Source organism: Carassius gibelio, chromosome B3 (genome assembly GCF_023724105.1).
Source record: "Carassius gibelio isolate Cgi1373 ecotype wild population from Czech Republic chromosome B3, carGib1.2-hapl.c, whole genome shotgun sequence".
NCBI classification, from domain to species: domain Eukaryota; kingdom Metazoa; phylum Chordata; class Actinopteri; order Cypriniformes; family Cyprinidae; genus Carassius; species Carassius gibelio.
The window spans coordinates 17,257,604-17,281,620 of NC_068398.1; the positions used below are offsets into that span (position 1 = coordinate 17,257,604).

Consider the following 24,017-nt stretch of genomic DNA (forward strand, 5'->3'; position numbering starts at 1 on the left):
AGCAAAGCGCAGTGAAAACTGAGTGACTTTGGTGAATCACATGTCAAACGTTGCACTCCACCCCAAAATCAAATAGGAAGGTTGGGTAACACTTTATTTTAAGGTGTCGTTGTTACACATGTACTTACTATTATAATAACAATTAATTATGCATAATTTCATGCAAGTTACCCTAAACCAAATCATAATCCTAACCCTAATCATTTAGTAAGCGCATGTAGTTAATTAATATTACTCAGTATATTACAATGTATAATTACACTGTAACAACCTTAAAACAAAGCGTAACCATAAATGTATGCTTTGCATTGTGATTTTAATCGCACGCCAATCCTCTGTATACTTGTAATTACACATGTAACTTTATGATGCTTCAGCATAATTTTAGGCAGCACTACAAACACTACCAGGATGTATAAACATTATATTTTTATATTAGGTAAACTTGGGTAGTAAAACAATAAAAAAATACAATTTATTTATTTATTTATGTATCATGGTAATGCAAACAGGGAAGATCTTCATTGTCCCCCCAAAATATTACAAGACTAAATAAACATTTGAAAATGAAAATCATAATGGAATGCAATAAATATATATTTTATATTAATTATATTCATTATTGAATTACTGTAATGACAACTGGAAAGGTTAATATAAAGGACTTAAAATATATAAATGTTTCATTTTCTTACTTATTTTTCTGTTGGTTGGGCTGAAATATGGCCCAGACATATTGACAGGTGAGATTCACCCAAATACCAGATGTGTCATGTCCCAAGCTTCATAAGAATGTACCCACACACAAGCCTGGCTTTCATTCTTCTACAAAACTATTTTCTACTTGTTTTCAGCAGCCATATGCTCCACTCTGGCACCACAGTGACAAGGAGAAAGAACAGAAACATGTCAAGAATAAGCAAATAGGAGAGAGCTCCCTTTCAAGCACTTTTTAGGGAATACGTTGTACTATTTACTAAGATGCCCCTGACATTCGGCGGCTTTTGTCTGGTTTTGTTGGGGCAAGGAAATAAACAAAAGCATTCATATTCAGTCAAGCCCAGCCTAGCCATGTTCCAATATAAGCCAGCAACAAACAGAGCTGAGCTCCTGGGTTCTGCACACAGCCAAGAGTCATTGGCATTCCCACTAAGTGCTGTCTAAGGCTGTATGTTTGTGTGCTTTTATCTGCAGGAGAGAAAATCTCTCAAATAAAGAATTAGATCATGTGTACTCGCTGCTTCACCTGCCAGCGCTCGAGTCTGGACTCCTAATAACAAAGACCGAGTGAATGAAAGATAGCGATGGAGAGACAGACAGAACTGGCGGATTCTGAGAGGGCCGTGACGCGCATATTGATAGGACAGGTCAGAGGCTGTGGTATCTTTCAAGGCTGTTGTGAGCAAACTGTGATGACCAGTGCTGCAATGAAGAAATGATTCATAATGCATCACATGAAGTCATATAATAACGGGACTTTTTTCCTTCAAAGCCACTTACAGTATGTGAACTGCCGAGACAGTCACCTTGAAACAACTCCAGTACTTTCTCAGGGACACACTGATGAGATGGACTGTATCTGTACCTCTCCGGGCCATTAGTCACTCTGAACTGAATTTGATACTTTGGGTTACCTCAGGACAAGGGGACAAGGTGTGACCTGTTAGCGTGACCCTGCTGGTAGGTCTTGTAACTACACCATTCTGCTGCATCAATCTCCATTGACGATCATTTAAAGGAAGGCATGTGATATGATCAAATACATTGATGCAATTCCTAATGCATTATGGTCATGAGAAATGGTTAAATAAAAAGTAATTTCAATAATTTTACTTAACATTAATTAGGATGTTTTTGGAAGAAGTTTCTTTTGCTTACCAAGGCAGCATTTATTTGATCAAAATACAGTTAATATGTAATTGAAAATGTTATTTATATATAATATTTTCTCTGTTATATACTTTAAAATGTAATTTAGTCCTGTGATGTAAAGCTATATTTGCAGCATCATTGCTCCAGTCTTTAGTGTCACGTGATCCTCCAGATATCATTAAAATGTGCAGTAAAGAAACATTTCTTATTAATAACAATGTTGAAAACACTGAGCTTAATTTTTTTCAAGTTCATCCACATTTATGTGTTGAAAACTAATCTGAAAAAAAAAACTATTGCCCAAAAGTTTTGAACAGTGGTGAATAATAAAAATAAGAAGAATAGTAATTATCATCATCATCATTGTGTTGGACATGTCACTGGCTGCAGTGTGAGACAGGTTATTGGACACGGTTTCAGGAATTTGATGTATACTGGCTGCTCACCCCTTTGCAGATGGCCACAGCTTCTTTGGACATGGATTTGGGATAGGACACATGATGCTCCATGATGGACTGAAACAGCTCATCCTCATCCTCACCATCAAATGGGGGCTTTGAAAAGAGACCGAGAGAAGAGACAGTGAAGATGAGAGGACAATGCTGTTTACTACAACTGGTCAACAATAATAACATGGATTTTGTAACTTGCATAATTTGCTATTTTTTCCACTTGTGTCCCTTAAACACTGCCAGTTTGAAAGTCATCACCATAAAAGTGCCTTTCAAGTCTTGTTTGTTTAGCGAAGACTAGAAACGAGAATTACGACATGCTTTTGTCAGGACGGCTCAGCAGTAGCAGTCTCCGCTGGATACAACTCAAGACTTTTTTTCTCCAGCGTTCAAAGCTTGACTTGTTTCAGAACAATTCATAAATAATTGACTGAGCCCGATAGGCATGAAATACTTGCCGTTAGTCTCGGGAGATTTGCAGAACGTAATTAATAAAAACTGACCTTGAGATAGCAAGAGCTGATTTACTGCAAGCAGCAGAGAGGAAATGAAACGGAGCGAATGAGAGAAGGCCCAAAAGGCAGAAACCCCTGACTTTGGGCCTTCTTGATCAGGGTTATCATAACTCTTACCTGCCCAGCCAGCATCTCATAAAGCAGAACTCCGAACGCCCACCAGTCCACTGACTTTCCATAAGGCTGGTAAGCGATGATCTGAAACAGACACACTCAGGAGCGTAAGGCGTAAAAAACAATTACAAATGGGTGACACACTCCAAGGACATCTGTAAATATTCAAATCAATCCCACCGTGCGCTCTGTCAAGAGTTTCAGAAGTGATTATGGTGCTTTCAACGTGTTACAAGGTGTTTTATGTATGTACTGTAAAGTGTCTTTCAAACAATAAGAAACAGCCACTTAAGCTTTGAGGACTAGATGAACTGAAACCCCTTCACTCTTACAGCATGTTGTGTCTTGGTTTGGGAGTGTGTTGTTGACATGAATCCATCTCTAGCTCATGCTGATGGTGGTACACTTGGAGCAGTACCATCTGGTGCTCGATGAGAGGAACGTGAGATATCTTATCAACGTAGCTCTCTATTGCATGAAGCTGCCTCTGGGTAACAAATCTATTTTCTCCAATATGAGCTCATGATGAATATAAAGTGGCACGATTTCCCTTACGATGCTTTTAGGAAATGCAGCCCTAGTAGATGCACAAATGTCTATGAAGGTGAAAAGTAAAAGTGACATGTGGCCAAGTATTGTGTCCCATACTTAACCCAACCAAGTGCACACACACAGCAGGGAGTAGTGAAAAAAACACAGCCTTGGAGCAGTGGGCAGACATTTTTAGGGGTGCAGTTGGGGGTTCGGTGCCTTGCTCAATGGGTCTCACCTCAGTCGTGGTATTGAAGGTGGAAGACACCGCTGGTCATTCACTCCCCCCACCGACAATCCCTGCCAGTACCGAGACTCGAACCCACAACCTTTGGGTTACAAGTCCGACTCTATAAATATTACACCATGCCTGCCCCGAATTATACATGCATGAAATATGTAGGCCACTGGCTCTCCTTTCTCATCCAACACTTTGCGACTCAACACATGTACAGGATCATCTCTGAGCACTCACCTCAGGGGCGATGTAGTCAGGGGTCCCACAAAAGGTCTTGGTGGTGACTCCATCAAGCATGTTCTCCTTGCACATTCCAAAGTCAGCAATTTTGATATGACCCTCCATGTCCAACATGACATTATCCAACTTTAGATCTCTGATGCACAAAGATGTGAGAGGAGTCAGTGCAGAAACAGCAATATTTACCAACACGTTTGTACGTGTATCATATTTATGTTTATATGTGTCCATCAGTCCATTGCAATGAACATTAAAAAAATTAACTCAATGAATTTGCCACTCAATCGCTGTTTTTCAATCCTAAAAGCTAACTTCTTTCTCAAGTCATGAAACTAGTCCAACAATGCAGACCTAATAGCCAAATAAAAAGTGTATGAAAGCATTGCAACATTCACTAGCTCTTTTTTTATTTCGCCAGCAAAATCATCACAAATACACCATTAATATTCGTTATACTGGCCAACCCTAGCAGCTTTATGAAGAGAAGCACGTGTGAGCTTGATGAAGGAGAAAAAAAGTGCTCTGTAAAGAATTCATGAGTGTTGTCTGTCTGATTGGAAACATGCGGTGGAGGTTTTCTGTTAACAGCCTGGATTACAGCTCTACTTCCTGTTTAGGCCACCATCCAGGGGACCACTTGCTGCACTTGTACAACGATAACCAATTACGTTTTTTTGTAATGCAATGAAGCACAAGACGATTAAATACACTTCACTGTTTTATAAACTCAGAGATCATTATGTTTAATTAATCACAGCTCAAGATGTCCAGTGTTTTTTGGCCACTAAAAAATCCTGGAAAGACTTATTGTGTTGTCAATGTTTCATCTGGCTGAAGGATCGTTGCCCAGTTAAACAACAGTACAATAAATTGAATGGACAGTACCTCTATCCCTCAAGGCCATTTTTTGTTTGTTTGCGTCAAACTAAATACAGCATAGACTCTGACTAAGATCAATTGCTGTGTGTAAGCAAGTGTGTTTTGGTGTGTGTTGCTCTAGAAGCCAGTCGTTTATTATTCCAGCAAAACTGAAGACCCTTGTGGTGGTTCTCTTCTCACTTCTGTGTGTGACTGACGTGTGTTGCTCTTTGGGCTTCACTCACCTGTATATAACCCCCTTCACATGCAGGAAGAACAGACCTATGGCGATTTCTGCAGCATAAAACCTAAACACACACACATTATCCGAATCAATTTGAACATCTGAGCAAAGGAGATTAATGTTTCTTGGTCAGCCTTCATGGCCGGAAGACAGCAATCAAAAAAATAAACTCCAAGACAAAACAGAGGAGGGAGCTTAGTTTGACAAGTCTTAAGCATTCCAGACATCTGTCTAATAAATAATATATCAGTCTGATAAAGGTGTGTTTCTGCTGAGAGCTTTGAGCTCTGCCCTCAGAAAAGACATAAGAGAGATAAAGCAAGTCAGATATCTGTTATTAATACAAGCATGCGGTAATCTTTTATTTATCAGGTGGCGTGTTTTTCTGTCCTATATTTTAGAACTACATATGAAGAGAATTAGCATTGGTGTTCAGTGACTAACGCAGCTGGGGGTGGAGCAGGAAACAGGCCTCACTTTAGAGTCAGATTATGTCAAAAGGTAACGTCAGTTTCCAGGCCACAGCGGCAACCAGCCTCAGGCTATCACCACTCAAATAAAGAGAGAAGGACAGAAGTGATTTCACTGAACATTGGCAACACTTTTAACTAAAGTATTTAAGCGCAAAACATTCACTAGCTACCTGCCATCAGGCATTAACTACAACACTACAACAATGCTGAATATCAGCTACTTTACTGTCATCCTTTCAAACATGCTTCCTTTCTTTGGAGGATTATAAATGCCACGTAAAGATTCACTTCAAAAATACTTTATTAAAAATGATTAATCCATCATTTTATTGTTACATTTAACATTTAAGCATGAATTATATAAAGAGGTCCAAATGACATGTGATGTATTCAATGTAGGTCACGCTTCTAGGTCCAATTCTTGCTATTAACAAATGACTTACTATATCTTTGCCTTTATAAACTCAAAATTTGCTGCTTATCAATAGTTAGTAAGGCATTTGTTAAGTTTAGGTATTGTGTAGGATTAGGGATGTAGAATAAGCTCATGCAGAATATGTGCTTTATAAGTTAATTAACAGCCAATATGTTAATAACAGGTATCTAGTTAATAGTGAGAATTGGTCCCTATACTAAAGTGTCATCTAAATGTATTATGTTTCATTACACTTCGGACGATTTAAATAAACCGCTGTAAATATGTATATTTGCCGATTTTAAAAGTGAAAAACTTTTCCTCTACCAGTCAAAAGAATTGAACGGAAAGAATGTTTTTTAAAGAATTCTCTTCTTCTCACCAAGCCCTGCATTCATTTGATCCAAAATACAGCAAGTACAGTAATTTTGTGAAATATTTTTACTATATAAAAGAATATTTCTATTTGAATATATTTTAAAATGTAATTTATTCCAGTGATCAGGATTTATTCCTGTGATAGAAATTAATACTTTTATTTAGCAAGGATGTACTGAATTGATCTAAAATGATGAAGAAGACACAGGGTTGCAAAAGATTTCTATTTTTAGATAAATGCTGTTCTTCTGAATTTTCTATTCATCAAAGAAACCGGAAAAAATTCTACTCACATTTTAAATAAACAGCTGTTAATACATATATTTATTTGTCAGCTTTAAAAGTGAATAATTTTATTATAATTAGTGTAATTTATGTTGTTACGTTCAACTACATTTCAAACATTAAATAGTTGTAAATTAATTTGTCAAACTGAAAATGACTTTAATGTATATTTTTATTCTTAATTTAAAACACTGATACTTGATTTCCTCATTTTATTTTTAAGTGGTATTTACAATCCTCCATACATTTTTATGTAAATTAGGTTCATACTTTGAGCTTCATTCACAAAACTCAGCAATAGTCTGCTGCAATTAACACAGTGTTATTACCATCTGTGCTAACAGTCACTAAATGGCTTTTCGTTTAAGATGAGATGTTTGTGTACATTTTGTGCATAGCAAATGATGGCTGTATATACAGTACTGAGACAATAAGGGAGGAGGAGCAAAGTAACAAGAAAACAGTCATTGTATCTTAGAATTAAAACAACTGACTCTCATTATATCATAATACAAGCAAATAGACCCCCACTGTGTTCCATAACCATTATGGGCTTTTGCATCTGAAAACCTAGATCTATTCCACTCCCAACAGTTTCTTGTCATCCCTGTCATTGGGCACTCATAATCACCCTGACCTTTGAACTGCGCTAAGCTCCATACCCAACACAATGACAATGCTGCTCTCCTTCACTGAGACAGGCTAATTCTTTATGATAAAGGGCAGACAGCAAGCAGAAAGCAGAGCAAATAGAGATGAAGCTTGTTAGATGTGGAGACAGAGCATGCTTCTGAGAGCAGATTACTGCAAAGGTCAGCTCAGTCATCTACAGCCAAGGAGCCGTCCATACTGAGATCACCCTCAAACACCTGTCTATTTGCTGCTGATTCTTATTTCTTCAAATTAGTTACAGGGTGGTTCACAGGAATTTCAGCTTAGATGTGACCACTTTAAAATGAACCCAGGCATCAGACTATATCAGACTTGCAACATGCTTTGTGAATGCAAAATACATTGTGTTCACTTTATTAGTAGGAGAACTAGTCTACTTTTTACTAATTTTATGCAAATGTTAATGAGTCATTGAATCATTCACTTACCCAATTTGAAAGAGACACACAACGGTTCTTCTGTGTGTTTGTATGGATCTAATTATTTTGGCAAAACAACAAAATGGACAATACTGATTCTAAAATAGAATAACAATATTATTGTCTTCTTTTTATTGAATTGTGGTATAAAATTAATATCACATTTGCAATTGTGCTGATATTCAGTAAAACTGCGCTCTTGCTCATGTAATGTTATCTTAAAAATGGACATCATAAGAAATTTATATAAGACAAATATATATAATATAACACAAAAACTGACAAGGGGCATTTTGTTTCCTTTCCTTTAAATTGGGGTCACTGTAACCACATTCTACCGTTTTCTACACCAGCAGAAGTCACGGCACCCCAAATCATCAATGAATTTGGAAACTTCACAATGGTTTCCAGTCTTCCTTCAGACTCCAGACACTGATTTTCAAACGAAATGTAAAATGTACTTTTATCTGAAAAGAGGACTTTGGACCACTGAGTAACAGTTCAGTTCTTTTTCTCTTTCTCTTTTCTCAGGTAAGATGCTTCTGACCATGTTTCTGTTTAATAAGTGGCTGGTTAGCCCTTTTCCTGAAGACGTCTGAGCTTCAGTCGACTCATTGTGAAGCTCTCCCAAGTGTTTGAATCAGCTTTGCTTGACAGTATTCTCAAGCTTGAGGTCATCCCTGTTGCTTGTGCACATTTTCCTACCCAGTTTCTTCCTTCTAGTCAACTTTGCATTTAATATGCTTTGATACAGCACTCTGTGGACAGCCACCCCTTTCAGTAATGACCTTCTGTGAATTTCCCTCTTTGTGGAGGGTGTCAATGATTGTCTTCTGGATCATAGCTAAGTCAGCATTCTTCGCCATTTTTGTGGTTTGAAAGAACAAGAGATCCCCGGAATTTATACTGTAGGGATGGTCAATTAATGAAACACAAATGTAAATATTCTAATATTTTGAGATACTGGATTTTTGACTTTCATGAGCTGTAAGCTCTAATCATCTAATCAGCTCAAATAAAAAAAAAAGTTATTTACTTATAATTAATCTATAATATATGAACTGTTACAAAAAATTTACTTTTTAACGATTTTCTTAAAAAAAATTAACATTAGCTTTCTAATCTTTTTGTATTATATTTGCTTTCTTTTCATTTATTATACAATTAACAAAAGCAAAAAAGACCTCTAACACTAGCTTGCGCTATTCTTTATATGTTCTATTTTCTTTTATTTATTATATTATTTAAAAAGCCCTTGCTAATTGTACTGCGTTAAGCTAACTGAGACTTGTTATACTTGATATAGTACTTGTATATTATTGCTCTTTTGCTGATTTTGATTGCTTCCATTGTTCTCATTTGTAAATTTGCTTTGGCTAGAATCGTCTGCTAAATGACTAAATGTAAATGTAAAATATAACTGTAGACAAAAACCTATTTCAAAACCCTATGTAAGAGGACAAAAGTTTTCTATCTTTCCTCTACGTCATTTGCCTCAATTCAACACTTCATCAAACAATAGGGAGGAGAGATGAATAGGTAAATTAAGTGATGTAGGGATTAAATATTTCTATAGGCCAAAAACACAGAAATTACTTAGCATTTGAACACTTCCAGTTCCACTGTCACAAAAGTCCATGTTTTTTTTTTTTTTACATATTTAAACAGTTTAAATGATAGTTTATGGTTTGTAGCCAATATTAAAAATGTATCAAACTTTTTCATGATGAATCAAGAACTGCTTGATTGGCCTACAAAAATATTCTATCACTGCAACACTTCATAGATCTGGAAAAATAGAGCTAAAAAGAAAAAAAGAAGAGTGAAAGAGAAAGTCAGAGATGGGGGAAGTAGGTTGACCTGGCCTTCGTTCACCTTATTACAAATTATGCTGAGTAGACACCACATATCTCCAACAGAAGGGCACCGAGGAAGAGGCAGAGAAGGAGCGGCAGCAGCAAGAGTTGGTCAAACTACTCTGAGGTCACTTTGAAGTGACAACACAGCACAGCGTGAAACATTTTCTGCCCTATGAATGTCCCACCCATCATCCAATTGGGCAATAACAAGGAGAACACCTGTTCGTTCTACAGAGTGTGTATTAGCTGGATTAGTTCAACCACATTCAGTTACTTCACACACACTGGGGACCTCATCATGAACTAATCAATGTACTCATCTAATCTGTGAGCTCATGGTGAAATAATCAGATAGCTGGCTGACAAGCTCATCAGTGAGCTCAACCGTTAACAAATTCTTTGAAGTCAACAGTTCACATTGGGGAACTCATCAGCTTGCCGGTTCATCACTGATTCAAAGGGATCATCGGCCACTAATATTAGCCATTCATCTGATTTTTAATTGATGAATCTGAAAATGCCACATCTTTGAAGGCACTATCACTATTTGTCACTATGAAGAGACAAAGACGAGAGCTGTACTCACACAGCGTGGGGTTCCTTAAACTTGCCGACCTGCTGGATATGATACATGAGATCCCCACCACTGATGTATTCCATGACAAAGTACAGGCGGTCCTGTAGATACACAGACAGACAGTGGAGTAAGAGACAAGCACAGGACAGTTGAGAAAAGATAAGATGTTTGAATTTTCTTGTAGAACGGTTCTAGAAGTTGCAGTTCTAGTGAAGCAGCAGTGCTACTTTGGGGTCAAATGAGTTAAACATACATTTTAGAATAGAACACAATAGTAGATTTCAGAACCAATTTGATTATAATTTCTTAACTCTTCTTTAAGTACAATAGAACACAAACATTGGTTTATTTTGAATAGGACATGACAAATGAAGTTCCAAATGTAGGTTCGGGAGGAGTCTAAACATTCAGTCCTGTCAATTATCATTACAAGCCTATATAAGCAGCTCTCATTGCATCATCCCAGTATCAGTTCTTCTGGTATCCGTCCACCTCCCCATCTCCTCCTTTATTTCTGTTTTTCTCCCTCACGGTACTACCGCAATGGGGGGTTGAACTCAGTGCTCAAGCTGAGCCTCGGGTTTGGAGACTCCATTAAGGACACCAAGCCAAGTTTGTTTACCATTAACCATTAGGACTTGTGAAAAGTAATTTATGTTAATTTTTGTGATTGTCTAAAAAGAATTTGTTCATAAATGTAATTCACTCAGGAACTGGATTCAACATTTCGCTTAATGTTTTTGATTCACTAAAAAGAATCAGGTTAGAGGAGTCATTCGTAAGGGAATTGCTAGAATTTGTTTTGCTCTATATTTCTGATTTACTAAAAAGAACCAGCTCATTTGTCCAGGAACTGGACAATACTGGACCCACTGTCAAGTCAAGTCAAGTCACCATTTTTTATATAGTGCTGTTTACATTGCAGATTGTTTCAAAGCAGCTTTACAGTATTAAACATGGAAATATTGTGTCAAAATAGTATGCCATTCTCCTCTGGCCAGGCAAGACCAGCAGTTTAATTCTAGGTTGCAACAAATTCAGATTGTGCAGAGGACTCATCTTGTATATTTTGTATATTGCATACTGTATTTTTGACTCACTAAGATTTTATGAAATGCCTATGGATTTGAGTATTACTTTTACTGTCTCAACCCCCTGCAAGAATATTTATTTTAGTGACACAAGCCTATAAAACGTTTTTAATAAATCCACACAAACGCACACCACAACTGCACATCCACACACTAACACACGAGGCGAATCCCAGGGCCAAAACCAAAAGATCAAAACACGCAGGACGTCTTCATATCTGCAAGTTTCAGCCACATTTTCCCTGGGCTCCATTTATTGGCTTTCTTCCTGTAATGATGAGGCTTATTTTATATCAGTTGCGGGTGGTGTAATTTCCTGCAGTGGTGGTGGTGGTGTGTGTGTGTGTGTGTGTGTGATGGTCAGGGGAATTAGAGTCAGGGAGGATTAAGAGACTGAAAGTGATGAAGAGTGTGAGGGGGAGACGGACTACTAGGCAGCAGTGCTTAAAAGAGGTCCCATCACTGTCAGGAAGGAGAGAGGGCGGGCGGCGGGAAAGAGTCTTTACCTCACTCCACTACACACCAACTACCTAAACCTTCACCACTACAACACATCAGCATACACAACCACACACACACATCTGACTAACTCCCCATTATAGGCTTGAGGATAATCTACATGACTGCAGCTGTTTGGCTGTCAAATACCTCCTGTGACTGATCCCCCTTCATAAAGAAATCCCCTCCCAACACCCCGCTCGAATATCTGGCAGGCTTTATTTGCTTTTAACGAACGAGTGTGTGAAAAAGGAGATGATTTAGTGACGTAGATTCATTTGAGATCCAATGCAGTTCCAGAAAAACAAGGCATAAAAGAGCTTCGGCCATGTGACGTCACAATCTTTCCTCCCCCAGAGTCTCCTCGGTTTCTGACAGTCCTCCCGATCCTTTGACTCTCGCTTCCTGTCTCGATTTCACCGTCTCTCGCTATCTTGCTGTCGGTGACAGGGGCTCATGCGGTGCTCAGTAGGATGTCGAGAGACGGCGATGCTGCCTTTCACACGATGCTGCGGCCATAGATGAGTGTGTGGTGCGCTGCCCCCCTGTGAGCATGTCACATTCACATGACCACACACACACACACACACACACAAACACCATTCCTGTCGATGTACAAATGACTGCAGTCTCTAAGCAGTGTGTGGGGGATGGGGAGGGATGGATTCAAGTGTGTGTGTGTGTGTGTGTTTGGTCAAGTGCTACAAAATGAAAGAATACACAGTGACGTGTGCTCACGCTTCAGCTTATGTCAGAGGATATACGTTCATAAGAGAAAGAGAAAAAAGGAGATGAGTTGAGATGAAAAGGAGAGGAGAAGAGATGAGATGAAATGAGGAAAGATGAGAAGATGTGGTGAGGACGAGCAGATAGAGGAGATAGTAAGGGATGAAAAAGAGAAGAGGAGAAGAATGACCAGATGAGAGGAGAACAGAAGAGGAGAGAAAATAAGAAAAGAAGATGAGGATAGGAGAGAAAAGAGGTGATGTGAGATAAGATGAGGTGAGATGCATCTACATGAGACACGGAAAGAAGAACAAAAATAAACAATATGAAATGAGATGAGAGCAGGCGAGGCGAAAATAAATTAAGAGGAGAAGAGGAAAGGAAAAGAGAAGGAGGAGAGATAAAAAGTTGATGAGGAGAGCAGGAGAGAGAGCAAGGTGAGATGAGACCTGAATTTACAACAGGACATTAGACACAACGAAGAATAGGAGATGAGATGAGATGAGATGACAAAATCAGAGACGATGAAGAAAGGAGAGCAAAAGAGACGTCATGAGATGAATCTAAGACATGAAATGAGATGACAACTGAAGAGATGAGACGAGACGAGTACATGGTCTGCAGTACCATGGTCTGAAAGCAGGAGTGCAGTTGAGTGAGGAAGGGTGGTTTTCCTGCCAAGGCCAACACTCTCTTCTCCACCATAGTGCATTCTACATCATCATCCTGGATCACCACGTCCTTCTTCAGGATCTTTATGGCAAACAGCTCATCACCTCCCTTTCTCTCGGCCAACATCACCTAAAAAAGTCAATCAGAGAGAGAGAGCGTGAAGGTAGCAGGGATGTAACCAAACACATAACTAAAGTATTTGAGCGAGCAAGCATAAGGAGCTGAGCAACACTGTAACAAAGCTCATGAACTTCATTTATTAGCATAAGATACACTGGCCTGCGGATCAATACAGTAGCCTCAGCAAGTTTAGAGCATGTTAGGCCTGAGAACATACAGTAGCTGCAGTTGAGGCACAGATGATATACAAAGACGAAGAGAAATGACAGACAGAGGAGATGAAGCTCTCGCACACATGTGAAGACAATAAGGAGCAGATTTGAGTGTGGCACAGTGGCACGGTGAAGGAAATCTTGAGTGATGGGAAGGCAGATTTTAGTTGTGCTCATTTTTAGGATTGAGCCTGAAGGCACACGTACTTAAAAGAACAGACAACCAGAGAGAGAGGGATGGAAGAAAAAAGAGGGAGAAAGTTTAAAGAGTAGAGAGAAAGACCGAATCAAAGAGCAAATAGAAATAACGGAAGATTAAGTAAATAAGCAAGAGCTTAATATCATAATCATTTAAATGTATAAACATTTTAATTTAAATGCATAAACATTTTAGGATAAATAAAATCTAACCTACATACATTTTTATTACTCCAAAATCAGCAAGAAAGAAAAAAAAAGTTACATGGTTAATAGAACTTGCCAGATAGATAACATTGAAACAATCAGAACAGAAAAAGTAATATGAAATGCAATAACATCACTAAATTTAAATAATGCCAATTAACATAAATAATGGAACCAAAGCTAAGCTACAATCTAATATTGATCTGGTTAATCAAGCCACTTCAACAAGTAGCAACAGTAAACAAGCATGAGCTCCTAAAATCTCCTTTCTCTCTCACATATGTAGCACCAGAAAATCAAAGTTATTTGATGTTTTTCAGGTTGTAGAAAAAGTTGCTTGACTGCATCATAACTATTTATGTGTATCTTGTAGTTTGGAAAGCTACAGGTTCAAATTTGCTCCCATCACTGTTATGAACCTTACGGACAGTCTGGCTTTGCCTTTTAGCTCTCGCTTGAAAATAAATGCACATACTGAAATGAGCAGAGTTATTTCAGTGTAAAAGCAGCCCCAGATGGACACCTTGTAACTGGCGATGGGAAAAGAGAAGCGATACACTTCAACATTACAGAGGACACCATCTGCTCCTCACAGGCTCTACACCCTAACACACATACACACACACTCAGACACACACACACACAAACTACTTTGGCAGCATAGCAAGCAGGTCATATCCATTCCAACGCATTCATTACCGCTGCATACCTGTTCAGAAAAACGCACATCAAACAAAAGATACACGACTGCACACAGTGCTCCAAAGTCTCAAGGACATTGTCAGCTAGTACAGCTGCACAAAAGTATCTGCTGGGCCCTGGATGAGAACTGCTCCAGGATCAGCATATTCAAGGACAGAATCTGATCAATGATCATGTCTCCAACTGTGAGATCTGCATCAAACCCATAATCACACTATTGGACTCGTGAATGTGCACATCTGTCAGCTTTTGAAGCTCTCTCTGCTGAAGGCTCAGCATCATGGAATCCACCGTGTTTTCGACAAAGTGTCCCCTATTTACTCTTCTAAAAGATTTTTTAATGAGCATCTTTGTCTTCATTCCAGTAAAAGCATCTCCACATTAGTTAAAGGAATAGTTCACTCAAAAATGACAATTTTGTCAACATTTAGTCGTTCCAGATCAGTAAACTGTAAGTTTCTTTTTTATGTTGAACACAAAAGAATTTTGAAGAACCAAGCAGCTGTTGGTCCCCACCAGAATTTCTGTAATCTAATTACTTTTCCTGGTAACGCAGTAACGTAATGTGTTATATTTAAAAAAAAAAGCCAATCAGCGTATGGGGATTATAAGGAGGCCATGATGATCAGAGGCCAATGGGGAAATTTGGCCAGGATGCTGGGTTTACACCGCTACTCTTTTCAAAGGACATCCTGGGATTTTTATTGACCACAGAGAGTCAGGACCTTGGTTTGACATCTCATCTGATGAACGGTGTTTTTTAACAGTATAGTGTCTCTGTCACTACACTGGGGTGTTAGGACCCACATAGACTGCAGGGTGAGCACCCCCTGCTGGCCTCACTAACACCTCTTCCAGCAGCAACCTAATATTTCCCAGGAGGTCTCCCATCCGGTACTGACCAGGCTCAGCCCTTCTTAGCTTCATTGGGCAACCAGTCTTGGGATGCAGGGTGATATGGCTGCTGGATCTAAATGATCTGGGTTAGGGTTAGGGTTATGAATCCTACAACATCTACAGTTGCATTTCAATAAATTTGAATGTCATGAGAAAGTTAATTTATTTTAGTGATTCAACTCAAATTGTGAAGCTTGTGTATTAAATAAATTCAATGCACACAGATTGAAGTAGTTTAAGCCTTTGGTTCTTAAAATTGAGATGATTTTGGCTCACAATTAACAAAAACCCACCTATTTGTCAACAAATTAGAATATGGTGACTATCCAATTAGCTAATCAACTCAAAACACCAGCAAAGGTTTCATGAGCCTTCAAAATGGTCTCTCAGGTTTCACTAGGTTACACAATCATGGGGAAGACTGCTGATCTGACTATCATTGACACCCTTCACATGGAGGGTAAGCCACAAACATCCATTGTCAAAGACGCTGGCTGTTCACAGAGTGCTGTATCCAAGCATGTCAACAGAAAGTTGAATGGAAGGAAAAAACGTGGAAGAAAAAGATGCACAACCAACCGAGAACCGCAGCCTTATGAGGATTGTCAAGCAAAATCGATTCAAGAAATTGAGTGATCTTGACAAGGAATGGACTGGCATCAAGAGCCACCACACACAGATGTGTCAAGGAGTTTGGTGGACCACAGACCATGTCAGAGTCGTCTTACCAGGGCTAAGGAGAAGAAGAACTGGACTGTTGCCCAGTGTCCAAAGTCCTCTTTTCAGATGAGAGCAAGTTTTGTATTTCATTTGGCAACCAAGGTCCTAGAGTCTGGAGGAAGGGTGGAGAAGCTCATGGCTTATAGCTCAGTCCAGTGTTAAGTTTCCACAGACTGTGATGATTTAGGGGTGCAATGTCATCTGCTGATGTTGGTCCATTGTGTTTTTTTGCAAACCAAAGTCACTGCTCCCATTTACCAAGAAATCTTAGAGCACTTCATGCTTCTTTCTGCTGACCAGCTTTTTGAAGATGCTGATTTCATTTTCCAGCAGGATTTGGCACCTGTCCACACTGCCAAAAGCACCAAAAGTTGCTTAAATGATCATGGTGTTGGTGTGCTTGACTGGCCGGCAAACTCACCAGACCTGAACCCCAGAGAGAATCTATGGGCTATTGTCAAGAGGAAAATGAGAAACAAGAGGCCAAAAAATGCAGATAGCTGAAGGCCACTGTCAAAGAAACCTGGGCTTCCAGACCACCTCAGTAGTGCCACAAACTGATCACCTCCATGCCACGCCGAATTGAGGCAGTAATTTAAGCAAAAGGAGCCCCTACCAAGTACTGAATACATTTACAGTAAATCAACATACTTTCCAGAAGGTCAGCAATTCACTAAAAATGTTTTTTGTTTTTTTGTCTTATGAAGAAATTCTAATTTGTTGAGATTGTGAATACAGTGGGTTTTTTGTTAAATGTGAGACAAAATCATCACAATTATAAGAACCAAATACATAAAACAACTTCAGTCTGTGTGCATTGAATTTATCTAATACACAAATTTCACAATTTGAGTTGAATTACTGAAATTAACTTTTCCGTGACATTTAAATTTATTGAGATGCACCTGTAGATGCAATGAATGGTCATATTTCAATTCGTATGAATCATATTTAAAAATGTTGCACTCTAAATATTTTAGTCTGGCATTATAGTTAGGAAAAATTCCAACAAGTGAAGGTGTGAAGTTTATGTCAAATTAACACCAATATAAGTAAAAATAAATGACTTGAATGAGATCATCTGCTGCATTAAGCCGAGTTGGCATCACAATTCAAGGCTTATTCCTCACAGCGCATCTTCTTCCAAAAACGAAAAGTAGCCGTAATTAACTTTCTTTCTTTGTATACGGAGGTGATGTGGACATTTACATGTTCACTTATCTCAAGCCTGGTACATCCCATACATGACCAAATATTAAATTACTTTAAAAACAAGACGAATGCCTGAGAAGGAAAATTGTGTAAGATACTATGACTTGATTTAGATGTTTAGTTCACCCAAAAATGAAAACTCGGTCATTGTTTACTCACCTTCCATTTGTTCCAAACATGTATAAGTTTCTTTTTTCTGTTGAACACAAGAAATTTTGCAGAATGTTTGTTACCAAACAGCTGAGAGTAACTATTGACTTCCATAGTATGTTCTTACATAGTATGGAAATCAACAGTTTGGATACCAACAATCTTCAAAATATCTTCTATGTTCAACAGAAGAAAGAAACTCATATAGTTCAGAAACAACTTGAGGGTGAGTAAAGAAATTATAATTTTTTAGGTGAACTATCCCTTTAAGTTGGCAAATTGTCATATTTTATTAATCCCAAAACTACTTTAATGTTCTGCAGATTTGTAATTTCTTCAGACTGCAAGTTCCAGCTGACTTCAAGACAGACTCAGAGTCACGTACAGACATCTGTGTATAACGCTTGGTGGAGAATAAAGGACAGATCAGTCTGTAAGATGCAACAGTGAGCCTGACATTCTGTTTGTCATGACGTGGAGCACATCAAACAGTCTTGGCTAATGATGCTGACAGAGGTCTAGCGCTCCTCCTCAACATATCAATATCATTTTAAAATCCTGTTGCCATGGCAACTGGCAGCAGCTGGAACATGAGCCCACTCGCCCTCCTATTTCCCCTCTCGTTGTCTTTTAGCCTGCGCACTAGTAATCGTAGTTTTTTAGAGTGACCTCACGGCGAGATTACCTGCTGCTCAAAGCACCAGTGAGCCTACCTGAGACACACAGAGAGAGAGAGAAGATGGCAAGAGTTACCTTTCCAAAGCTACCCTTGCCCAACACCATGAGGAAATTGAAGTCGGACAGCTTCATGCGGTCCCTGTTGCCATTGCTGTCGAATTTAGAGATGGCGTTAGAGGAAGAGCCGTCTGTTTTGCTGGGACCAATTTTAGCTCTCTGTTGGGAAAGAGCAAAAAGAAACAATAAGCTTGTGTTAGAGCGGGGTCAGAGACAACATAGACATACACGTTTGTTTTTCAAGCATGGTGGTGACTTTCAGTTGACTTCTATTGTTTTTATACTGAGCTAATGATATTTTCTTTCCCCTACTTCTAAAACAAAAATCACAGAAACCTACACTCTCATAGAAAATTTTTACCTTTTAGGTACTTATATGTACGTTACTTACTAACATGCATATTTATTGTACTAATATGCACCCTTTAAGGATAAATAAGGTACAAAGGTGTAACCTTTGAAAAGATACTGCCCCAAAGCTTTTGTACATTTTATTCCAAGAATGTAGGGACACACCAATATTACATTTCTGGCTTGCATTCTGTTATTAAATTATTAAATGTGTTATTAAAAACATTATTAGTATTTTTACGTTTAGATTACATTTACCTTTCAATGAGCATTACACGACCTTAAATGTAATCTAAATATACAAACAGGGGTAATGAGTACATGTATGTTACAACATATTTAAGTTTAACCAACAGAGATGGGCACAAATACTGTGTGGGAAAATATATGTAAATACAAATACAGTATTTATGTAAAAATAAATTTAAAATGAGCAATCCAGTGAAGTAACACTATTAAGGCCTATTTACACCAAGGACGAAAATTATAAAGATAACTATATTAGTGTATTCTAAGTATAAAATGCAGTTGTGGCATCTGTCACTTTAAATGCTCAAGCTCTTTAAAGCAGAAATGATTCCAATTGGCTGTCAGTGTTTTTATCATTCATCATTGTTTGTGCTGTTATGGTTATAGTTGTGGTGTGCTGTCTGCTATTCACACAGGGGATCTGATCCATGTTTGAGCGCGATTGACCCCACAAGGTCCAGTTCATTTCACAAGTGTGTTTGTTTAACCATGCCCTGGCCCGCTTGAAGAGGTGGCCCGGGAGCGGTACACATGTAGTGTGATCGCTAAACGCGCCGGAGCATCGAACAGTTTATTTACTATTTTTGCATGCGGTATTGTTATCATTATGATAGCAAAAGTCTTTATTACTACTTGCTAGGATATCAAACTTTTAAATTCGTTTCATTTCGAGTACATTTAGATTTATAATGGGTCTGGTTCTCATCTTACTGATGAACATGTATTAATGTAGCTTGCGTGTAAAGCTGCAAATACCACAATTAACCTCAGTTGCCCCTGTAATTGCCTCTGTAATAAAAGCAAGATCACAACATGCATTTGACTGAAAATCCAGAATCATCAACAAGTTAACTTTAATAGTATTTTTGTATTTCAAATAGGTATTTTAAATACATGTATTTGAACTACTGCCCATCCCTTTTAACCTATAGCCTATAAATAAATTAAAAACTCTGATATTAGCTGATAATCAATTTAGTACAAATACATTATTCATCCAAATAATACCAATGAAACAATGAGACAATGAAAAAAAGTATTTTTGGTTCAAAGATTCAGTTATCAATACATGAAAGACAGGTTAGACATACCACACATATATTCTGCATCCACACAGAAACCTGTTAGCATTTTTGGATTTTCATTAAGACATTTACTGTTTATTAAAAGCTAAGCACAAACTCCAAGCCTTCATTTCTAGTCTGCTGACAGCTAGTCTTTGACAAGAAAGCCTAAAGCTTAAAACTTTCAAATCTAGCCATCTTGTCTTTTTATATGCACACTCTCTCAACATTTTAAAGAGCAGCAATGAGGAAAGACCAATGAAATGGAGAAAGAGTGCAAGCTTACAGCGAGGCACTGGAAAGTGTGAGTAAATGCAAAAATAACAACTGCTCCATAAGTCTCCCCAAGCACCATCGCATCTATATTTCTAGTCTTTTTCTTATTTTCTTCCGATTGTTTGCTGGTCTCCGCAATCTCAGGTTTTACTATCCTTGTGGGAACATTTGGGCTTCACGATGAAGGAAAAACCTGGCCCACACACATACAGTACCAACATAAGAATGAGTCACAACCTGACATGACTGACATCTTTTGTTTGTTTCTCTCTGTTGATGTTACTGAATTTCTTAAACAGGTCTATTCATCACGTCGCTGCTAAATCTGTCGAACACATGATTCAGCAAACACTGGGAAAACCTGTCACCCAGACTGCAGAAGCAGCAGTTTTTGGCTATTGTGTGCATGTGTGAATAAGACAGCATGTATCTATAATACAAAGTGCTATATTAAATATGTCTTTGGCAGCATTTGTAAAACAGCTCTAAAGTGTTTGTTAGACACAGAGGAAGTGGGTGTGTGTCTGTGTGTGTATCTCTCGCTCTCCCTGGGTGAACGTTTAGTTTCTGGCAAGGATCAGGCTGCCCAAGCTGGCATGCTACGGAATGACAGACGGCCTGTGTGAATGTCTGTGGTTCCTTCTGTATTAAGTGTGTGTGCGGGTCACGGGGCACAGTCATTAGGCCCCGTCGGCTGCAGGCTGAGGGGAAGTGTACTGCCGATTTCCTTGTTCACCAACTTTCTCCTTCACAGTCCACTGAGAACTGATCCATTATCTACAGCTGTGAGCCAATCACACCTACAGCAGCCTGGCAACAGGTCACGCGAACACACATACGGTCTCACACAACACAAGTGCACTAAAAGCTTTTCTCATTCACAACACATCTGCACAGAACTTGGGCCGACACACAAAACACAACAGTGCGTCAAAATTCCTCACTTACTTTGCTTTTTATGCACTGCAGACACTATTTTAACTTGTTATCTTGATTTCTTACTCTAAAAATATGTCAGTATGCTTAAAACAAGAAACATTTATTTGGATATTTGACTGTATTTTTTTTACTTGTTCTCAGCATCAAACGCTGCATAATAGTCTGTATTGTCTGTCCGTCTACCTTTAAAAAAAAAATAAAAAATTTGAATATATATAATTTTAATATATATATATATATATGTGTGTGTGTGTGTGTGTGTGTGCACTGCATGTATAATTATTAGGCATGTTGAAATTCTGATTTTTTTTCATTTAATCATTTATAAGTGATCAATAATTGTCCATGAAGGCTGGAAGTAAAAACAACTCAGATGTGCAGAATTATTAGGCATGTTTACTTTTACTGATAAATTGAGCCAAAAAAGATGTTTAACTCAGTCTGAGATGTCAAAAATGATTAAATCTCCATGAGAAATATTCAAAACTGATGCAATACAGAAAGTGCAAAGTAAAGACATGACTACTGGACAGGAAAATGCTCACTGTGACAGTGGGGTCAGAAAAAAAAACAGTTGGAGAAAAAAAAAGACACGTTAACTGCAAAAGCATTAAGAATTAATGTGAAGAATTAGGTGTTAAACCATCAAGAACCATTTAGTCTCCAGCACCAAAATGTAGCAAAAACTTACCCTCACTTAATAAGAACAACTGGTGAAATGTTGTGAAATACATTAAGACAATTTTTTTATAGGCTTTATAGACAAATAAGTCTATATAACCTCTTGTGCCACTGTTTGAAGAATTTATCTCCCAGAATCTGGCAGTAAGTTTTAGGAGCCCATTTTTATTCCATCTCCTATCCTGAAAAGTCTGTCATGCAGGATTGACTTAAAATGAGCTCTTAAAACTTACTGCCAGATTCTGGAAGATAAATTCTTCAAACAGTGGTACAAAAGAATGTGGTGCTGGACAATAATATATTATTTATAAATGATTAAATACAAAATCAATGCTAGTTAAGACTGATTATATATAATATCATGAAGAATATATAAATATATACATACATATACACTGAACAAAATAATAAAAGCAACACTTTTGTTTTTGCCCCCATTTTTCATGAGCTGAACTCAAAGATCTATGACTTTTTCTCTGTACACAAAAGGCCTATTTCTCTCAAAAATTGTTCACCAAATCTGTCTAAATCTGTGTTAGTGAGATAATCCATCCACCTCACAGGTGTGGCATTTCAAGATGCTGATTAGACAGAATGATTATTGCACAGGCGTGTTTTAGGCTGGCCACAATAAAAGGCCACTCTAAAATGTGCAGTTTTACTGTATTGGGGGGTCCGAAAACCAGTCAGTATCTGGTGTGACCACCATTTGCCTCACACAGTGCAACACATCTCCTTCACATAGAGTTGATCAGGTTGGTGATTGTGGTCTGTGAAATGTTGGTCCACTCCTCTTCAAATGCTGGGTGAAGTTGGTGGATATTGGCAGGAACTGAAACACGCTGTCGCATACACTGGTCCAGAGCATCCCACACATGTTTAATGGGTGACATGTCCGTTGAGTATGCTGGCCATGCAAGAATTGGGATGTTTTAAGCTTCCATTAATTGTGTACAGATCCTTGCAACATGGGGCTGTGCATTTTCATGCTGCAACATGAGGTGATGGTCGTGGATGAATGGCATCACAATGGGCACCACTCAATCCAACACATTGACATCAGCAAACCGCTTACCAACACGAAGCCATACATGCTGTCTACCATCTGCCCTGTAGAGTGAAAACCGGGATTCATCCATGAAGAGTACACCTCTCCAAAGTGCCAGACGCCATCGAATGAGAGCATTTGCCCACTCAAGGTGGTCACGATGACATTATGCAAATCGATTGTTGCTGCAACTGTCTGGGTGGCTGGTCTCAGATGATCTTGGAGGTGAAGATGCTGATGTGGAGGTCCTGGGCTGTTGTGTTTACATGTGGTTTGTGGTTGTGAGGCCGGTCGGATGTACCGCCAAATTCTCTGAAACGCCTTTGGAGACGGCTTATGTTAGAGTAATGAACATTCAATTGACGTGCTATGGTCGACATTCCTGCAGTCAGCATGCTATTTGGACATTTGTTAAAATATATTTGTCTGTCTACTATTTTTAATATTTATCTAAATATCTATTGTTTTACATATGTATTTAAAAATATATGAGTTTTATTTGAATATTTATATTTATTTAAAATATGTCAGTTTTTTATACATAAGTATTTTTTTTTCATATAATGTTTTTATTCGAATTTTTGTGAACTATCTCTGTGTTTGACTTTTTAAAATACTTTTTTTTTTTTTTTTTTTTACGTAACTACTGAATATAAAATAAAATGAGATTTTTCACATTTAATAGATGGGACAGAACTGACAGGGAATAATAAGAGCTATTTTCTAGAAACTATCAAAGACAGGTAAATGCCACACTCCAACATGTTAGCACATGTGCTCTGTCCACCAGGTCATCAGATAAACTCATTTCTAACAGTCATGTTATGCAGTGCACACACACATCTGTTAAATTACATGGGATATGAACAAGAGGTGACTGTGATTAAAAATACGCAATTCTCAATTCTGACACTTTTACAATCACTCCAAATGAATTTCTGCCTGCCTCTCACTTCTCCCATGATTCCACTGCTATTTACCAGCAGAATGAATGTGTAGGATTGCCTGGGTCCCTTTGGCCAATCCCACACACGCCTGTCTCACTGCCCTCTCTCTCACATCTTGGAGTACATTCAATTTTAATTTCCAAACTGCTGCCATATTGTGAGGCTGGCATGCGGCTCAGT

General features: G+C 38.3%; 1 protein-coding gene across 2 annotated transcripts in view; it reads right to left on the reverse strand.

Moving 5' to 3' along the window:
• LOC127952901 (protein kinase C beta type) overlaps nt 1-24,017 on the reverse strand; it is a 117,448-nt gene that overhangs the window by 24,497 nt on the left and 68,934 nt on the right. For both annotated transcript variants that reach the window (XM_052551795.1, XM_052551794.1), the window contains exons 9-15: nt 18,301-18,441; nt 13,085-13,258; nt 10,152-10,243; nt 5,066-5,128; nt 3,960-4,098; nt 2,957-3,037; nt 2,319-2,426 (exon numbers count right to left, since the gene is read on the reverse strand). In XM_052551795.1, the coding sequence (XP_052407755.1) occupies nt 2,319-2,426; nt 2,957-3,037; nt 3,960-4,098; nt 5,066-5,128; nt 10,152-10,243; nt 13,085-13,258; nt 18,301-18,441 (798 nt within the window). The remainder of the gene's footprint in view (nt 1-2,318; nt 2,427-2,956; nt 3,038-3,959; nt 4,099-5,065; nt 5,129-10,151; nt 10,244-13,084; nt 13,259-18,300; nt 18,442-24,017) is intronic.